We start from the raw sequence: 17,412 nt of genomic DNA, 5'->3' as shown, positions 1-17,412 counted from the left end.
GTGAGGGGAGAGGAGAGGTGGCCATGGGGCGGGAGGGGCAGCCGGGAGGGGAGATCATGAGGGGAGATGAGGGGCGGCCATGAGGGGCAGCCGAGAGGGGAGATCATGAAGGGAGATGAGGGGCAGCCATGGGGCATGAGGGGCAGCTGTGAGGGGAGATCATGAGGGGAGATGAGGGGCAGCCATGGGGCATGAGGGGCGGCCATGCGATGTGAGGGGCAGCTGTGAGGGGAGATCATGAGGGGAGATGAGGGGCAGCCATGGGGCATGAGGGGCAGCCATGGGATGTCAAGGGGCAGCCATGAGGGGAGATCATGAGGGGCAGCCATGGGGCATGAGGGACAGCTGTGAGGGGAGATCATGAGGGGCTGCCATGGGATGTGAGGGACAGCCGGGAGGGTCAGCCATGTGGGAAGATGGGGGGTGGCCATGCGATATGAGGGGTGGCCATGAGGGGAGATCATGAAGGGAGATGAGGGGCAGCCATGGGGCATGAGGGACAGCTGTGAGGGGAGATCATGAGGGGTGGCCATGGGATGTGAAGGGCGGCCGTGAGGGGAGATCATGAGAGGGGATGAGGGGCGGCCATGGGATGTGAGGGACAGCTGTGAGGGGAGATGATGAGGGGCAGCCATAGGGCATGAGGGGACAGCCATGAGGGGAGATCATGAGGGGAGATGGGGGGTGGGCATGGGGCATGAAGGACAGCCATGAGAGGAGATCGGGAGGGGCAGCCATGGGGCGTGAGGGGAGATGAAGGGCAGCCATGGGATGTGAAGGGCGGCCATGTGTGGAGATCATGAGAGGAGATGGGGGCAGCCATGGGATGTGAGGGACAGCTGTGAGGGGAGATGAGGGGCAGCCATGGAGGGAGAGGAGCAGCAGCTCTGTGGTATGAGTGGCCGCTGTGGGGGGGAGATGAGGGGCAGCCATGAGTGGAGATCATGAGGGGTGGCCTTGAGGGTTGAGGGGCGGAGGCCATGGCGGGAGAGGAAGGGTGGCCATGAGGGGTGAGGCGCGATGGCTATGGGGTGAAGGGGCTGCTGTGGGGGGAGATGGGGGGTGGCTGTGAGGGGCAGCGGCCACGCGGATACATGAAGGGTGGCCATGGGGAGGTGAGGGGTGGCCCTGAGGGGTGGCCATGGGGATATGAGGGGCCGCCATGGCGGGAGATGAGGGGCAGCCATGAGGGGTGGCTGTGGGGTGTGCGGGGTGGCCATGGGGAGATGAGGGGCAGCCATGGCTGCTTGTGAGGCCAGGGGAAGGTGACCGGCATCACCTCCCTCTGAAGAACAGGGCCGAGGTGCCCCCAACACCACCCACCGGCTCCTTCCCCCAGCACAGCCAGCACCCGCTGGCCACGGGGGTGCTGCCCATCGCCAGCCCCGCTCCTCTCCCGCAGCTGCCACCTCCCGATGCCCAAGCCCGGAGCGGCGGCAGGCCTCAGCATGGGGCGTGCGATGCCCTCCCGGCCCCCTGCCCTGGCCGCTTTGCAATGTCCCCGCTCGCGTCTTGCAGCAGCACCGCACAGAGCAAGCTGCCGCTTCCCATGGGTGCCATCGCCGGGTGAGGGCTTTCGTAGGCACCTGCCCTCATCTGCATATGTATTAACTTGCTTTTCATCTTAACAGGTATCTGAGGTGACTTAGAATTCCAACTCAAGAGCTTGGGAGGAAATTTAGGTGCCTTGCTGGAAGTAGAAGGTTTTGGCTCCTGTTTGGGTGCTTTGGAGAAGGTACCTTATTTTTACCGGACAAAAACATATATATATATTGTTGAGAAACACTCAAGTCCTCATCCAGACAAGGCAGATTTCATTTTTTATACGAGTGGATGATAACCCCTTCCTGTCCCAACAACTTGACAACCATAGTAAAATCCTGCCTGCGTTGTGCGTATTAGTTGGTGGCAAAAGTATATTTCTTTTTTTTTTTTTTCTTTAAGCTGGCGATCGGCCCAGTGTTTGTCTCCGCTAGCTGACACGCATTAAACCAACTCACCTTGCCTCTTCCGAGGTTTTTAAAGGCGATTGCCCAAACGGGCTGGTAGCGAGCAGCCCGCTTGGCAGAGGGAAGGGGTATTGTGCTTTTTATCGTACTATTTATTTTTATTTTTATTTTGGGGGGGGTCCCGAGTAAAGCCCGAAGGCGTTACGTTGGCTGGTTGTACATCTACTTTGCCGTAATGCGCTATGGAGGGACAAGTGGCAAAAGTGGGAATTTTTGTCACGGGGAGCCCAGAAGCCGAGGCTTTGAAGGGGGGGGAAATTCAGTGCCCAAAAGCGAAATAAACCCCGAAAGGAGCATCGCGGATGTTAATTTAATTCTCCCTTCTTGCTAAACAGACTCGGTGGGACCAGCGAAAAGAAGAAAAACCTCCGAGGTTTGTGTACGCTCGTGCTGCAGAGCTTCAGCAGCGCCTTGAGCCGGGGATAGTCGTAAGGGCCCCTCGAAATTAAAGAGAAATGAGCGGGAGGGCCTCGGGCCGGGGATCATCCTGATGTCCCCTCGAAATTCAAGAGAAATGAGCGGGAGGGCCTCGGGCCGGGGATCATCCTGATGTCCCCTCGAAATTCAAGAGAAATGAGCGGGAGGGCCTCGGGCCGGGGATCATCCCGATGTCCCCTCGAAATTCAAGAGAAATGTGTGGGAGGGTGCGTTGGATGCAAACCGAGAGGCTCCCGCCGCGGAGCTGGGACCCCCGAGGCGTCTGCACATCGGCGGGGTGACGGGAAGCCCCAGCCCTTGGGCAGGAGGGTGCTGAGGGAACCCCGACAGACAAAACTTAAAAAAATATGTGAAAAAAAAAAAACCCCAAACACGGCTTTTCAGGCTAATACAGTAAGCAGGAAGACATCGCATGAGCGCTGCCAGCCGGCCCCGGCGCTCGAGTGAACGGCGGAGGGGAGGGGGCTGCGGGGAGCCCGGGGCCTTCCTGCCCCGGCCCGCTGGGAGGGGAGAGCCGGCAGGGATGCGCCCACCGCCCACCCTGCTCCCCGCCTTCCCCCCGCGGGGGGCGGCCGGGCGGGCAGCCCCGGGGCCGGCAGCGGCAGGGCCGGGGCCGGGCGGCGGGGGCGTGTATTTAAAGGGAGCGGCGGAGCCAATGCGCAGGAAGGGGCCGAGCATGTGGGGAGGTTGTTTACACCAGCCCGGCCCCGGGAGCTTTAACCCGGCCGGCGGCGAGGCGCGGAGCGCGGCTCCCCGGACGCTGTGAGTAGCGGGGTGGCGGTGCCGGGTATTCCCCGGCCGGCCTCCCCCAGACACCCCCCCACACCCCCTTCCTCCCTGCCCGGCATGGCTGGGGGAAAAAAAAAAAAAGGGGAAGAAAACTAAAAAGCCAAAAAATAATAATTAAAAAAAAAAAAAAAAAGGGGGAAAAAAAGCGCGCGCGGGAGCGGCGGTTCCCGCCCGGCCGGGCCGCGCCTCCCCCGGCCCCGGCTCCTCCCCGCCCCGCCCGGCGGGGCTCCAGCCCGGGGCCGCCGCGTACGTGAGGCGGCCGCGGCGGGGACGGGGATTTCAAAACAAGCTGCGGCGGGGGAGGAGGAGGAGGGCGGGGGAAGGCGGGAGCCGCGCCGGAGGTAAGCGCCGAGCCGCGCCGCGCCCGCTCCCCCGCCGTGGGACCCCCCCCCCACCCACACCCCTCCAGCCCCTTTCGGGTCTCTGCCCGCCCTCCCTCCCCCGGGGCGCGCACCCTCTCCCCCGAGTCCTGCCCGCTGCATGGCCGCCCGGGGCCTGCCCGGTGCATGCACACCCCCCCGCTCTGTGTCCCCCCCCGGCTCGGTGCATGCACCCCCCGGGGGTCTGCGTCCCCCCCCCCCAGCCCGGTGCACCCCCCTCCCCGGGGTCTGTGTCCCCCCCCTCCCCCCCGCTCGGTTCATGCACACACACACACCCCCCCCGGGGTCTGTGTGTCCCCCCCGCCCGGTGCATGCACCCCCCCCGGGGTCTGTGTCCCCCACCCCCCGGTTCATGCCCCCCGCCCGCTGCGTGCCACGCCCCCGGCCTGCCCGGTGCACGCCCCCCCCTCCTCCCCCGTTCCAAATCCCCCCCCTTTCCTTCCCGTGCACGTCCCGCCCAAGCGGGGCCTGTGCCCGGTGCATGCCCCCCCCCGCCCCCGTCCCGGTGCATGCCCCGCCCCCCGGCTTGCCCGGTGCCCGTGTGTGTCCCCCCCCTCCCCGTGCGTGTCCCCCGCCCCGCGCACACGTGCCCTGCCCGGTGCCGCCCTCCGCGGCAGGCCCGGGCACACGCCTCCTCCTCCCCTGCCTCCGGCCCTGCCATCTTCCCCACGTGCCCGGCACGGCCGCGGGCCCCGCACACGCATGTACATGCACACGCGTGTACATACGCACATGCGTGCCCTGTATGCCCTGTCTCCTGCTGCACGCTTGTCCCGCTGCCCGCACGACGGCTTCAAGTCACGCTTCGCCGGCAGCGCTCCCAGAAAGCGGCAAACTCCCGCCCTTTCCTTCCTGGCTGCCCTTGCCGCCGGCATGCACCGGCCCGCCGATGCCCGGGGAAGCCGCTCTGCCTGCGCCGGCATTCCTGCCTGCGCCGGAAAATATGTTTTTAGGCAGGCGGGTGTTCTCCAAAAAGCGTTTTCCTCCAGAATCGCCTGGCAGTGGCAAACGCCGGCGCGGGTGAAATGGCTGGGTGAGGGTTGGGGAGCCCTTCCCGGCGCTGCTGGCGGGGGTACGGTGCGGCCCCGCGGTGACGGGATTAGGAGGAAACTCTTCGGGAAGGCGCCTGTTTTGTATTATTGTCCGTGAGGGTTAGGTCGCTGGTGGGTTTGGCTCCATCTCGGGGTCAGTAGATTGTTGCTGCTGCCTCTTTTTTTTTTTTTTTTTTTTTTTTTAAATAAAGGCCCAAACTTTGCAAACCGCTCCATGCGGATATCTTGTTTCCCGGTCACGTGCGCAGATGGGCGCGGGACTGGTGTGTGGTTTGTAAAGAGCTTCGGGACGTTTTGGGATGAGAAGGGGCTTTTTTGGAAACTGCGAGCTGGGAGAGAAGACGAAAAACTGGGGTTTATTATCAGTTATTGCAGCGTTTAGGGTCTCTTACAGGGTGGACTTTGTGGTCTGGGTTGCTGATCCGTGGTACAGCGGTCTGTGGCAGGGGTTGGGCTGGATTTGAGGGAACTTACCAGCATGTATTCCTAAAAAAATGGGAAAGAATGGGGTGTGCTGTCATGGCACGTTCTCTGGGGAGGGGATTTGTGCCGGTGGTCCTGGTTTGCGCAGCACCGTGGGCGCAGGAGCTGCCTTTCCCCCAGCAAACCCCGGACAAACAGCAGCCGGGGTGAGCGCCGGGGCAGCCTCCCCGCTTTGCCGCGGCCCCCCGACCTTCCCTGCTTGTTCCTTGTTTGCCAAACGAGGCAGGCATCTGCTTTCCCAAACCTCCACCCGGGCTTCGCTTTGCCGGCAGCAGCGGCAACGCCGGTAGGCACAAGGGCTGACGTTTTTCTCCAGCGAGAGCTGGAAAAACGCCGTCCAAAATACACGCCCGGCATTGAAGCAAGAAATAATTTGGGATCTGTGCCGGCTCTGACCCCTGCGGCGCGTGATTGCTAACAGCTGGGAGGGCTCGCGGCGGCAGCGTGGCCTCCCGGCTCCGCCTGCACCGCTGACGCCCTCCCAGCTCTTGCTCCTCTTCTGGCTTTGTGTTTTGGGGCACGGCGGGGGAAGGATTTTTTGGCGTTGGCATGTCACCCTCGGCTATGCGCTGAGCGCCGAAACGGGATCCGGCATTCAAGGGTCTGCTGGAAGCAGATGTGGCTCTGAAAACTGGCTTTTGGGAGGGTTTTCCTTCCCCCGGTTGCAAGCGTGCCTCTCTCCTCCTTCCCGCTCCCCTCCCTGGACCGGAGGGGGAAAGAAAGGGAAGGCGAAACCCCGAAGGAAATGAGAAGCAGCCTCCCACCTTCGGCGCTGCCCTCCCTGCACCTGGCCGCTGGCCAAGCGCTGCCTTGAAACTGGCGTGCGCTGAGCGTCGGGGAGGCGGCGGAGATTCGGTGCCGTTTTCCGTGCGGTGGTGGCACTGACGTCGCTGCGTCGGCTCCCTGAGCTTTTGACAGGGCAGTTCCCAAACCCCGGTGCCCGGCGTATCCGAGAGCAAGGTTTTAAGGTGATGCGGGAGGAAACGTGGTCTGGTGGTTAATTCCTGCGGTGAGGTGGAGGGGCTTTGCTGCAGCTTCGCTCTGGGATTTGAGGCAAACCACTGTGTGTGTCCCCCCAGCACCAGCCCTTTCGGTCTCCTTTTAGGATGAGAAAGTCCCGCGTGGGTACATAGGAGATCTGGGAGCAGAGCTGCTTGGCCGAGTTGCTTGTGTTCCTCAGAAAACATGTTGCACTGTGGAAAAAAGCAGACAGAGCGGGCTCCGGAGTGTCCCCCGCTGATGCCCGTATGCTGCAAAGTCCGGAGTGTTCCTCAGGCAGGGCGAGATGAGAGGGAAGCCGGGGGAGCGGCTCTGCTCAGCCAGCTGCCGCGGCCTCTTTGATCCCGCTCCGGAGGGAAGGCGGCGACGGCAGCGAAGTCCCCGTGCGCTGCGGGACGGGCAGTCCTGGCGCGAGGTGCTCTCCCCGGCACGCCTCCATCCGTTTCGCACCCTATCCCGCTCTTCCTGCTCTATTCTTTATGGCTCCTAAATAGCTGTTAATTTTCTACTCGGGGACGGCCAGATTTCAGGGGAGGACAAAGCAAGCTGAGTGTGCACGGTTATTCATAAAACCGCTTGTAAATCTTGGGTGTCCTTTGAAGCGGGACGTGGTTTGGAGTAACCCTTCCCGGGATGGTCGGAGGTGGAGAGGAGCGGCAAGCTCCCCTTCCCTTCTTTGGGAAACTTTGCTCATCTGAGATAGCGTGCAAGACGGCGCGGCGTAAATTAGATCTCAAAAAAAAAAAAAAAAAAAATTGATCTGCTGTTAAAATGCCACCACTTTGTGATGGGGAACTGAGCATCGCTTGCAGCAACCCTGCACGAGGAGGGGAGGGTCTGGGTGCAATCGCCCAGCGGCTCGGGATTAATCCTCCGTCCTGCGCAAGCAGCAGCTCCCGCGGACTTGGACTCTCCGCGGCCCAGGTTACGCTCCAACCCAGACACCCAACAAACACCTGCAGCCCCTGGCTGGCCGGGTGACTCTCGCTGACAAGCCCAGGCAGGGTGGCAAAGGTGACAGGTTTGCTGGCGGTGCAAAAGCACGTGCCTTTTTCGGTGCGCCGCCACCCCAAGCCTCTTGCCTCCTCTCCCTCCTCCCAAACCCCAGGCGCTGTCACCCTTCGGCCTTGCCACGGTGTGCATCCTCGCTTCCCGCTCTTCTCGGAGAGGGTGTTGCAGCGGAGGAGACTTTGGGAGGAAGACGGGACAGAGGAGGACAGCGAGTGCCGCTGGAGCTGTCAGATTTATCAGGGCTGGGTGCATTGTCTGTCCCTGGGTGTCCCCTGCTTATAAGGAAACCCGTCAACTCTTTTTTCTTTTAAAACAGCAGTAAAATCTACAGACCCAAACAAACAAGCTGGGCAAGCTGCTCTCTGGATTGGCTTGCTAGCAGAGCCACACCGACACGAGGAAAACCTATGTCAGAGGAAAGGGGAGCTATTTGAGGGGCGAAAATAGGTTCAAGATAGTCACAGAGAAACAGTTTAGGATAAAAAAGCTCCAAAGTCTTCCTTTTCTAACAAAGCAGGGCAGGAGGATGCTCCCGGTTTATTGCCAGACCGACCCTGGGAGGGCCGGGCATGAGCTGCGAGCTTGGAGAAACCTCTCCCAAAAGCACGAGAGCTCCCAAAAAGGGGAGTGTCGGGGCGCAGGCTGAGAAGGGGCGCTGGCTTTCGCTGCTGGAGAGCTTTCCTCCCCTGCCGGGGCGCGGGCAGGGGAATTGCAGGACTGCGCTGGGCGCGGGCCCAAGTCTAGAGGTCAAGGTTGAAGAGCATCGACGGCGGGTTTCAGCACGACAGGCGGGAATAGCCGCGGTGGCCTCGGGGGCAGCTTGTGGCGGGGGGACGTGGGCTCCGAGGGCTGTCCTGACTGTGTCAGCGGGGTTTCCTTTGGGCTGGCTCGTCCCTTTTTTTTTTTCCCCCAGCGGGGTTTAGAAATGACCGTAAAGACGAGAGCTGCACAGTGGGGGGAGCTCAGGCACACCACTGTCCCCACGTCCCCAAGGGGTCTCGGTGCCTGGGGATGCTGGAGCAGCGGAGGGTGCTTTCTCAGCTCCCTGGGTGGCAGTGGGGGGAAGATACCAGTCGAACATCATGGTCCTGCACCGGAGGTAATGTCCCCATGCCTTTCTCTTCCGCAGTGTGTCCGAGATGGCGAGCGTGCTGTCCAGGCGCCTGGGGAAGCGCTCCCTGCTAGGCACCCGCGTCTCTGCCCCCGGTGCCTTGGCCGAGGGGGTGCTGGTGGCCACCCAGATCCCCGGCTTGCAGAGCGACCCCGGCCAGGCGTCTGCCCACGCGGCACCACGAGAGGACGGATCCTGCGCGCCGTCGGCGGAGGAGAGCAGCCAGGCACCCAGGTTCCCCAGCCCCAGCCGCCGGCAGCTCCGTGCCGGCCAGCAAGTACGTAAGGAGGCTCTCAGCGTCCTTGGGTGGTGGGATGCGCTCTGGTGGGGGAGAACACTCCTGGGGCTTTCCTAATATCAGGTGCAGTGGGGATCTGTAATTACCGAGAGTCATTAACGGGTGTTGGCATTAGTGCACTTGGTCCTGGCTGTGCCTGATGGGTTTGGGCCATACCAGCTCAAGCGGAGATCCATCTCCAGGAGACGTCCCCAGTCCCAGCCAAAAGTGGGTCTCCGGAGAAGAGGGTAAGAGGACCTGACGCTTCCCTCCAGTGTTCTCCAGCTTTCTGAGGCTAAGGGAGACGCTTTCTATACATTTAGTGACTCCCAGTGGACTTCTCTTCCATGAACTTGTCCTATCTCCCCGTAACCCAGGTTAACATCTGAAGGCAAAAGGCAAGGAGCCCCCCAGCTTAGCCACGGTGGCGATGAGCCTCAGAGCTCGGTCTGCAGCAGCTTTTTGCTGCAGGGTTGAGGGTCGATGGTGTGGACGTATGTGGTGAAGAAGCTCTTAGGGAAGAGTGAGGTGCGATGGTTCATCCAGAAAGGACATCTAGTCCTGCTGGACGCTGCCATTTCTTGTGTCCCGGGCTCCCGACACTTAGGAGGGCCGTGCCTTGGCCAGGATGCTGCCTGGGGCAGGGAACAGCGCTCATTCTCGATCCCACCGGAACGGTTCCCGTTAATGCCTGGCCAAGCAGCGCGGTCCGAGGGGAGCCGTGAGCTGCTGACGTAGAGCCCGTTTCTTGGCTCCTACCTGCAGAACTGTAAAACCTTCTCTGGGCAGAGCTTGTGGAATGGAGTGTAAATAAGGCCCCTGTTCGGTTTTCTGGCTCCTCTTGCCCTGTGTTTATTAACCACAGAACAGTGAGAGTTGTTTTATCCTACGTGCTCTGCCGTGGAGGGTTTTTTTTCCTTGCTTTGCTGCTGGGAATGGCGTAAAAGTAGCGACAGGGTGCCTTCACCTCCCAGTGGCTGCCGGGACCTGTGCCGGTGACTGTGCAAAGCCAAAAAAGATGTTGGCTCCTCATGCCGTGTGCGGTCTAGGGGATGGCCTGTGTGGTTCCTGGGGAAGCCTTACTCCTTGTTTTCCGAAAGCTGGCTCAGGGTCTTCTGTGTCCTGATCCTTGCACTGATCCCCTTAACCCTGGTTCTGCTGTGGGTGGCTTTTTCCACCCAGGTGTTTCTGCCGGAGGTCCCACCTGAGTCGGCCTCACAGGCTGCTCCGTGGTCAGGATATGGGTGCGTGTGTCCATCCCGTATCGGCTTCTTGGTATCACACCCATGGCACTTCCATAAAGAGGTGTTCCTGTTCCTATAAATAGCCGGAGACACATGTAGCATCTTCTGACACAGATACATTTCCATTAACAGAAATAGGCTTACGGGTGGTAGTGGTGGAAAACTGCCCATCAGAAGGAGTTTGGGACTCTGTGAAGGAGGAGGTGAGGTTGCACATCTCCTTCCCCTGCCCGAAGGAGCTGGGACTGGAGGAGCCCAGGTGTGAATTCAGGATTGCTTCAGCCAGGAAACCTCTGTTCCCCCGTCTCCCTCCGGCTTTTTAATCCTTTTATATATGTACTTTGCCAGGGTGTGTAATAATTGTGGGAGTCCTTGCAGCAGGACGGTGTGAGAACAAAGTGGACAAATTCATTGGAGAAAAGTCCACCCAAAGTCACGACGCTCAGAGAGGCGGCTGATACCGGCTCAGGAAATCCCTCAACTTGGGATTGCTGGAGTCGGGGAGCTTGTGCCTGGGAAGAGCAGATCTCTTGGTGGTGGGGTTGGGATAAACCCTGGCCACACCTGTGCTTTGCTGTGACAGCAGGCTGAAGTCCACGCCCTTTCAGGACAGGCTCTGCCTTCGCCCTAAAGCCCTCTGTGGCCCACTCCGCTGCAGGAGGAGGAGGAGGGGGGATCCTACGGCAGGCGAAGGCTTGCTTGCGCTGCGGCAGGACATCCCTCGGGAACAGCGGGGCGGCGGGTGGCACTGACAAACCTCCCCTCGTGCCGTTTTCAGGTCCTCGTCACCTACAATGGGCAGGAGTGCGCCGGCCTCGTGGAGCAGCACAACCCGCTGAGCGATAAGGTGAAGGTGCTGCTGCCGGAGCAGGGCTTGCAGGCGTGCTGGAGGGTGCAGGACGTGCAGCCGGCCGCGCTCCAGCCCCACGCCCTGCCCGCCACCGGCGGTCCCGGCCCTGCCGAGGCGCTGCAGAGATCCGTATCCAGCAATATCGACGTACCCAAGAGGTCCGTGCCTTTGGCTGGGGGTACCTTGCTCGGGTGGGAGAGGGGCTCTCAGCTGCTCCGGCAGCGCTCGCGCTTGGCTTTACACCGACAGAGAGAGCGGTGATGCTGGGGATATATCCACGATCACAGCGCGGGATTATCTGGAGGATGGTTAAATTTAGGATTAAGGGGATTTTTTTTTTTTTCCCCTCCAAATGGGGAGAAAACATCCTTCCCAATGACTTAAAAATGACTCAAAGTTTATGGAGGGAGGTGGGTGGGGGACAGATCCATGCTGCTGTTGCAGGTTGTGCTGCCCTTTCGCTGCCCGGTGACTCCCTGGGTTGTACCCAGGCTGTTTCTCCTGCTTTTTCCTCCACGCGTTTCACATCTCTCCCCTCACGGTGCAGGAAAGCCGACGCTGCTGTGGAGATGGACGAGATGGTGGCAGCCATGGTGCTGACGAGCCTCTCCTGCAGCCCCGTGGTGCAGAGCCCTCCCGCCGGCGAGAGCGGCATCCCCCGTGAGTGTGCATTTAAAATATTTATATGTATTTGTTAAAAAATCATTTGAAACAAAAGGAGATGTGGAGAAATGTGCTGTGCCCTTTGGATCTCAGTCCTAGGGGTCCTGCTCGCTGCAGGGGTGCTTTGCTGCCAGGAGAGGGACAGTGCTGGGCTGGAGGTGGCCGGGGAGCAGCACCAGGGTCGCGGTGGAGCCCACGGGCGCTGGCACCAGTTGGGGCTGAGCAAGCCGGGACGCCCCTGGCAGCGCGGTGGGGGTAACCCTGCTCTCCGCAGCCATCCCGGGGGACCGGGGAGCCCCTCACAGGAGTCCCGGACTGGGGAGCACCGCCCGGTTGCTCCTTTTTTTAGCGGCAGTTTCATTCCCGAGGAGTCAAATGCAGCCGGAGGGATAAAAATAGCCGCCCGGAGCCGTGGGAAATGTGCGTGCCCCGGTGCTGGCTGCTCGCCGTGTGCCGGCTCTGCCTGTGGGATTGCACTGATGCCAGGGAGGATGGGGAGGGGGGAGAAAAAAGGGATAAATGACCAATAATTGTGAGCTGGTGCTGAGCAAAGGTGCAAGGGCTTCACTTTGCCAAGTTTTTTAAAAATTAGAGGCAAACTGTTGTTGCGGGTTATCCAGCCTCAGGGCTGGTCTCTGCCCTGGGGGGGGCGTTTGGTTGGCCCCGAGCTGACGGTGGCAGCATGTGTCCCCTCCCCGCAGCCTCACGGGCGGCCTGCGATCCCTGGAAGGAGAGCGGCGATGTCTCAGACAGCGGCAGCAGCACCACCAGCGGGCACTGGAGCGGGGGCAGCGACATCTCCACCCCTTCGCCCCCCCACCCTGCAGGCAGCCCCAAATACTCCAGCGAGGCCCTGAGCTCCCCCCAGGCGGACGACGGCTTCGAGACCGACTCCGACCCCTTTCTCCTCGACGAACCCGCTCCGCGCAAGAGAAAGGTACTACTGCCGTGGTGGGGGTCCCAGCACCGGTGGGGTGGCTCAAGCTGAGCCACCGTCCTGTGGAGGGGACGCTGCCACCGGGCAGGGGGTGACACGGGCCGTCTCTCCGCCAGAACTCGGTGAAGGTGATGTACAAATGCCTGTGGCCAAGCTGCGGCAAGGTCCTGCGCTCCATCGTCGGCATCAAGCGGCACGTCAAGACCCAGCACCTCGGGTAAGGCAAAGATTTCACATCCTCAATCCCTGCCCGACTACCGAAGCCCTGTGCCCCGCTGCTGCGTAATTCGTTATTCCTGCAGTGACTATCCCCAGTATCGGAGAGACTGGCCTCTGTGCACTGAGCTTGGCAGTTCTCGGCCAAGCAGCCCATGTCACCAAAGCCACTGCTGTGCCTGTCCCCACCTTCAGGAAGCCCAGGGCTTTCCGGGAGGCACGGGAGCCCCGTTTGGGTTTTGGGACTGCCCAGCTGTGCATTTTGCGCCGGGAGTGTTTGGGTTACACGCGAGCCCTGGGCTCCTGGGCAGATGCAGAAAAGCACCAGCCCAGCTGGGTTTCGCAAGGGCTGGCAGCCTGAAAGCTGCGCCTGCTGCGGCGGCGGCTGGCTCCAGCTCAGCCGTCGGGGCTGGCGTGGGCACCCACGTGCCAGCCCGGCAGCAGGCGCCCCTTTAGCAGTTTGCTTTGCCTTGTCCTGATCTCCTGTGAATTCCCCCCAAAATATAAAGTGGCGAGGGCGTGGGGATCAGCTTTGCTGCGCTCTCCTCCTGCAGCCTCATTGCACTTCTCGCCCCAACCTCGGTTTTCTCGTGCTTTTGTCTGTGTTCTCCAATATGTATTTCTCTGCTCCTCCCTTGCAAACGTGAATGCTCTGGGAAGGGTGAGGACAGAAGGGCCGTGGTGCAGTGGGCAGCGCTGGACTGCCATCCAGTGCCGGATAAATGCACTGGGAAAATAAGAGGGGAAAAAAAAAGAAAAAAAAAACCAACCCAAACTTCAGAGGCTGTTTCCTGCTGGGTGAACCGCAGGGTTTCGGTCGCAGCTGTGCTAAATGAACTCGATTAGAAACAAGCAGGGGATTTTCAGTGGCGGCCGGTCAATGTGCCAGTGTTTTTAAAGGCTCTGGAAGAGGTATTGATCTTCTGTGGAAGTGCGAAGTGCTGCTGCAGAGGCAGTGGCTGTGGCTGATGGCAGCCGACGTGGTGCTTTGGAGCCTGGGAGTGGAGCCGCTCTGCCCGGGAGGGCGAGATCACTCTCCCTCAGGGAAGCGGGGAGCCGCTCACCTTGATGGAAATGGGGCCACCTTTTCACCGCTGTCCCCCTTTCCTCCCCGGCAGGGACAGCGCAGACTCGGACCAGCGGAAGCGAGAGGAGGATTTCTACTACACCGAAGTGCAGGTGAAGGAAGAGCCGGCGCCGGAGGCTGCTGCTGCCGCCGCCAGCCCCACATCCGCGTCCGCCCCCATCATCATTCAGCAAGCCCTGGCAAAGCCGGAGGCGTTGCTGGTGGAGCAGCCGGCACTGGAGCCCGCCCTGGCCAGCAGTGCCCTGAGCCAGTCTGCCCCCAGCTCCTTCTGGCACATCCAGGCTGATCACGCCTACCAGGTGAGCTGGTGGCATCTCCTGGCAACAAGTCACCTCCCCAAATCTTGCCAAAGGGCAGGTCACGATCCGGTTCGCTCAGCAAGTCACCCGCTACGGCAGGGACGTTTCATTGCCACCTCTGCAGCATGGCGAGGTTTTGGTGCTGGCGTAGCACCGTCCCCTGCCTGGCCGCCCTCAAGCAAGCAGCTTCGTTAACGCCTGGTTAAGGGGCTCATGTGCTTCTGCCGCGGCCGTTCCGGGCTGGGGGGAGCTGCCGGCCTCTGCTCCCCTGCAGTTACCCCATACTGGTATGCAACACGCCCTTCTGCCGGCAGATAACACAGGGCTGGAATGCAGCCGTGCCGGATCCTGCACGTCTCCGCTGCGCGCTCACTCGCCGGGGCACGGGCTTTTGAGGCACAGGAAACCGGGCGACCCGGTACGGTGGCCGCAGGGACACCCCGGCTTGGTGGTCCTCGTCCCCGCTTGAGAGCCAAGCGCTGTTTGGGAGCTGCAGGCTAGCACAGGGACAGGCTATATACATCTATAAGCTGCATGTATATCCATTCCTGTCCCAGGGAACGGATGTGACATCATCTAAAAGCAGAAAGCCTACGTAAATAGGTGCAAAAATATATACATACAGACCGGGATGGTGCACGTGGTTTGGTATTGCAACCGAAAGCAGTTGTAGGAGGGGAAGAAGTTGCTGTGCCCCCGCGAAGGGTGACACGGCGTGTGTGCCATGCCCCGTGTTAGCAGGATCCAGTGCTGGAGAAGAGGTTCCATGGGGATTTTCATCCTACCCCCAGCACTCCCAGTTTGCAGGTACTCCAGGCTGGTCTTCTCAGGGAGGTGAATGCCTGTGGGAATGGGGGGCCCCCAGGGCTGATGCTGACCCCTCTTTTCCCCTTCAGGCGTTGCCCTCCATCCAAATTCCGGTGTCCCCCCACATCTTCACCAGCATCAGCTGGGCCACTGCCACCTCGACTCTCCCGTCCCTGTCACCGGTGAGTCCTGCGTTTCCCTTTCATCCTTTCGGGGTGCGGGGTTGGGCTGGCAGCTATGGGCACCTTGTCTCTGCTTTCTCACTCCCTACTTGGAACATCCGGATTTGTGGCCTGGGGGCACCCCTGTCTCCCATCGCAGCACCCAGGGGCCGCACGGGAGGGGGACTGCATCGTCCCGCGTGCCCTTTGACACCCGATTTCCATGCAGGTGCGGAGCCGGTCGCTCAGCTTCAGTGAACCCCAGCCACCGACGCCGATGCTCAAGTCCCACCTGATCGTCGCCTCGCCGCCCAGGGTGTCCATCAGCACCAGGTGAGGGTCCCGCCAGGCAGAGGGGTGCAGAGGTGGAGCCCCTTAGAAAAATGGGTGCCCTCCCGCTGAGATGCATCACAATGATGTTTGGCCGCATTTACAGCGCCTTACCCTTAGATGCGCGACCGAAATTCTGCAGCGAGCGGGTAAATTATTTCTTCTTTTTGCCCTTTTGCAGGAAAGTCCGCGGCGAAGCCAAAAAGTGCCGTAAGGTGTACGGCATCGAACACCGGGACCAGTGGTGCACAGCCTGCCGGTGGAAAAAAGCCTGCCAGCGCTTCCTGGACTGAGCGCAGCACCGCGGTGCCGCGTCCCTCCCCTGCTCCTGCCCGGGGAGCACCGGAGTCCCTCACTGCTGCAACCAGGGACCTTGGAGGTACCTCCTGTGACCCCAGAAGACACCTCCAGAGCTGCGTGTAAATTCCTCCTTCTGTATATTGTACATCTGCTGGGTTTGCTCTTTTTTTTTTAAAAAAAACTTTTTCCAACTTTTTTCCTTTTTTTTTTAAACCTGAAGAATATCTCCCTTTGTACGGTAAAAGCTGGGGCTGGGAGGGAAGGAAGGCGGTTCCTTGGGATTCGGGGGAGATTGTAGGCGATCTGGGGACCAAAGAGCTTCCTGCATTTCCCAGATCAGCCCTAAAAAAATCTCCCGAACTGTCGCAGCATGGCTGGGCTGAGGCGTTGAGGCAGCTTCCCGTGTCCTTTGACTACCTAGAAAGTGCAAATCCCTTGTATCCTTTAAGGGAGGGGATCGGTAACAATTATAGCTTTAAAAAAACCCCACAAAAATACGCCGTTGGGTTGCTGCAAGCAAGGCAGGGGCGGTTCTGGGGGCAGGAGTCGGAGGTTTCTCTCCCCGCGTAGATGTGGTCTTCGCTCGCGTCATGTCACACCGGTAGCTCGAGCCTGCGCGTGCCTCCGCTCAGTTCCAGCGCGTCGGTTCTGGAGGCATTTTGGGGGGCGGGGGGAACGCCCAAAACATTTTAATCAGGAAAACTATAAGAACTTTTAAGGCAAAGCCCAGTGTTCCTTCTCATTTTAGGCTTTGTAAGTCTGCTTAGCTCCATGAAAACCTACATTGTGGTCCTCGCCGTGTCTTTCAAAACTAGGCTGAGCAATTTTATTTTTTTTTTTATTTAATGATTCCACCAGTAAAGGCAGCTGGGAGGACTGGGAAGGGCTTTCCCTTAGCATCACCGTATGGCCCCAATTCAGCGAAACACTTCAATATTTGCTTTCAAATCCCATCGAGCCCGGTGGGTCTCAGTTTTCTGACCTCCATCCTTTTAAAAATACATCTTCACCCAACCCGAATCACTGCTGGTTTCCTGTCGCCGTCGCGGCTGTCGCACTGACACCAGCATCGCTGGCGGGGCATTGCACTTAGTGTTGGGCCGGGATGCGTGCGGCTGGGTTGCCCCGTCGGCTTTCTCCCCTCACTGGGGCAGGTGGCCATTTGGATTTGTATTCTTCATTTTTTTGGTTTTTTTCCACATTTCTGATAATCATAGGCCGTAACCTGCAGCCAGCGAGCTGAGAGCGATCCCTGCACACGTTAGAGCCCGGGGTGTTTTTCAGGACCACGCGGTGACGCTCAGCTTTCCTTATAAAAGCGAATCAAGTGGCTGGGAGAGTCTGATACCGCTCCCAAATCGCCAAATTGTTGAAGGGATCGGGTGAGCAGGCAAAGCGGGTTGAGATACATATATATGTATTGCTGGTGCTTGGCGACGTGTTTGGGTATGGTTTCTTTTTTGTTGTTGTTGTTCATTTATAATTTTGTACATATAAACAGTATATCGTCCTGCAGACCTGGTCTTCTCTCCTGTATCCAACTGGCAGATGCAAAATTTGGCCACTGGAAAAGCAGGAGCGAAACTCCCTGGGCAGGGTGCGACCCCGCGGGGTTACATCCCCCGGTGGGTCTGGGCAGGTCCGGCTCAAATCCCGGGGAAGAGAAGAGGTTTTGCTCCTTGAGAGCCGCTCGCTCGGGCTCTCATCCCTGCTGGAGCCTGGTGTTAGGAGCAAAATGTCGGGAAAAGCCTTTTCCTCTCCCGCCGGCGGCGGAGACTCTTTGCAGACTCCTAGGTTGAGCGTTTTATTGCAAGAATGACTTTCCAAAGCGCATTGCGGGCTGGTGCTCTGCCTCCGCAGCCCTGGTAACAATTAATCGCGTGGTGGGGTTGTTGCACTACTCAAAAATAGGTTGGTTTTGGGGTTTTTTTTAAATAAAAAAACCCCCACACCTTTGCTGCTGTCTGAC

General features: G+C 59.9%; 1 protein-coding gene across 1 annotated transcript; it reads left to right on the top strand.

The window, feature by feature from the left end:
• The first annotated feature begins 3,102 nt into the window (after positions 1 to 3,102).
• Positions 3,103 to 15,436, top strand: ZNF395 (zinc finger protein 395). Its single transcript, XM_075708225.1, has 10 exons — positions 3,103 to 3,209; positions 8,291 to 8,549; positions 10,572 to 10,801; positions 11,191 to 11,303; positions 12,008 to 12,243; positions 12,360 to 12,460; positions 13,578 to 13,845; positions 14,742 to 14,834; positions 15,043 to 15,146; positions 15,325 to 15,436. The coding sequence occupies exons 1-10, from the start codon at positions 3,103 to 3,105 to the stop codon at positions 15,434 to 15,436; spliced, it is 1,623 nt and encodes a 540-aa protein (XP_075564340.1).
• Positions 15,437 to 17,412: the final 1,976 nt, after the last annotated feature.

The sequence above is a fragment of the Pelecanus crispus genome, chromosome 3 (assembly GCF_030463565.1).
Source record: "Pelecanus crispus isolate bPelCri1 chromosome 3, bPelCri1.pri, whole genome shotgun sequence".
Classification (NCBI taxonomy): Eukaryota; Metazoa; Chordata; class Aves; order Pelecaniformes; family Pelecanidae; genus Pelecanus; species Pelecanus crispus.
The sequence above is the reverse complement of the archived record's forward strand: the minus strand, read 5'-3'. Positions and strand labels throughout refer to the sequence as shown.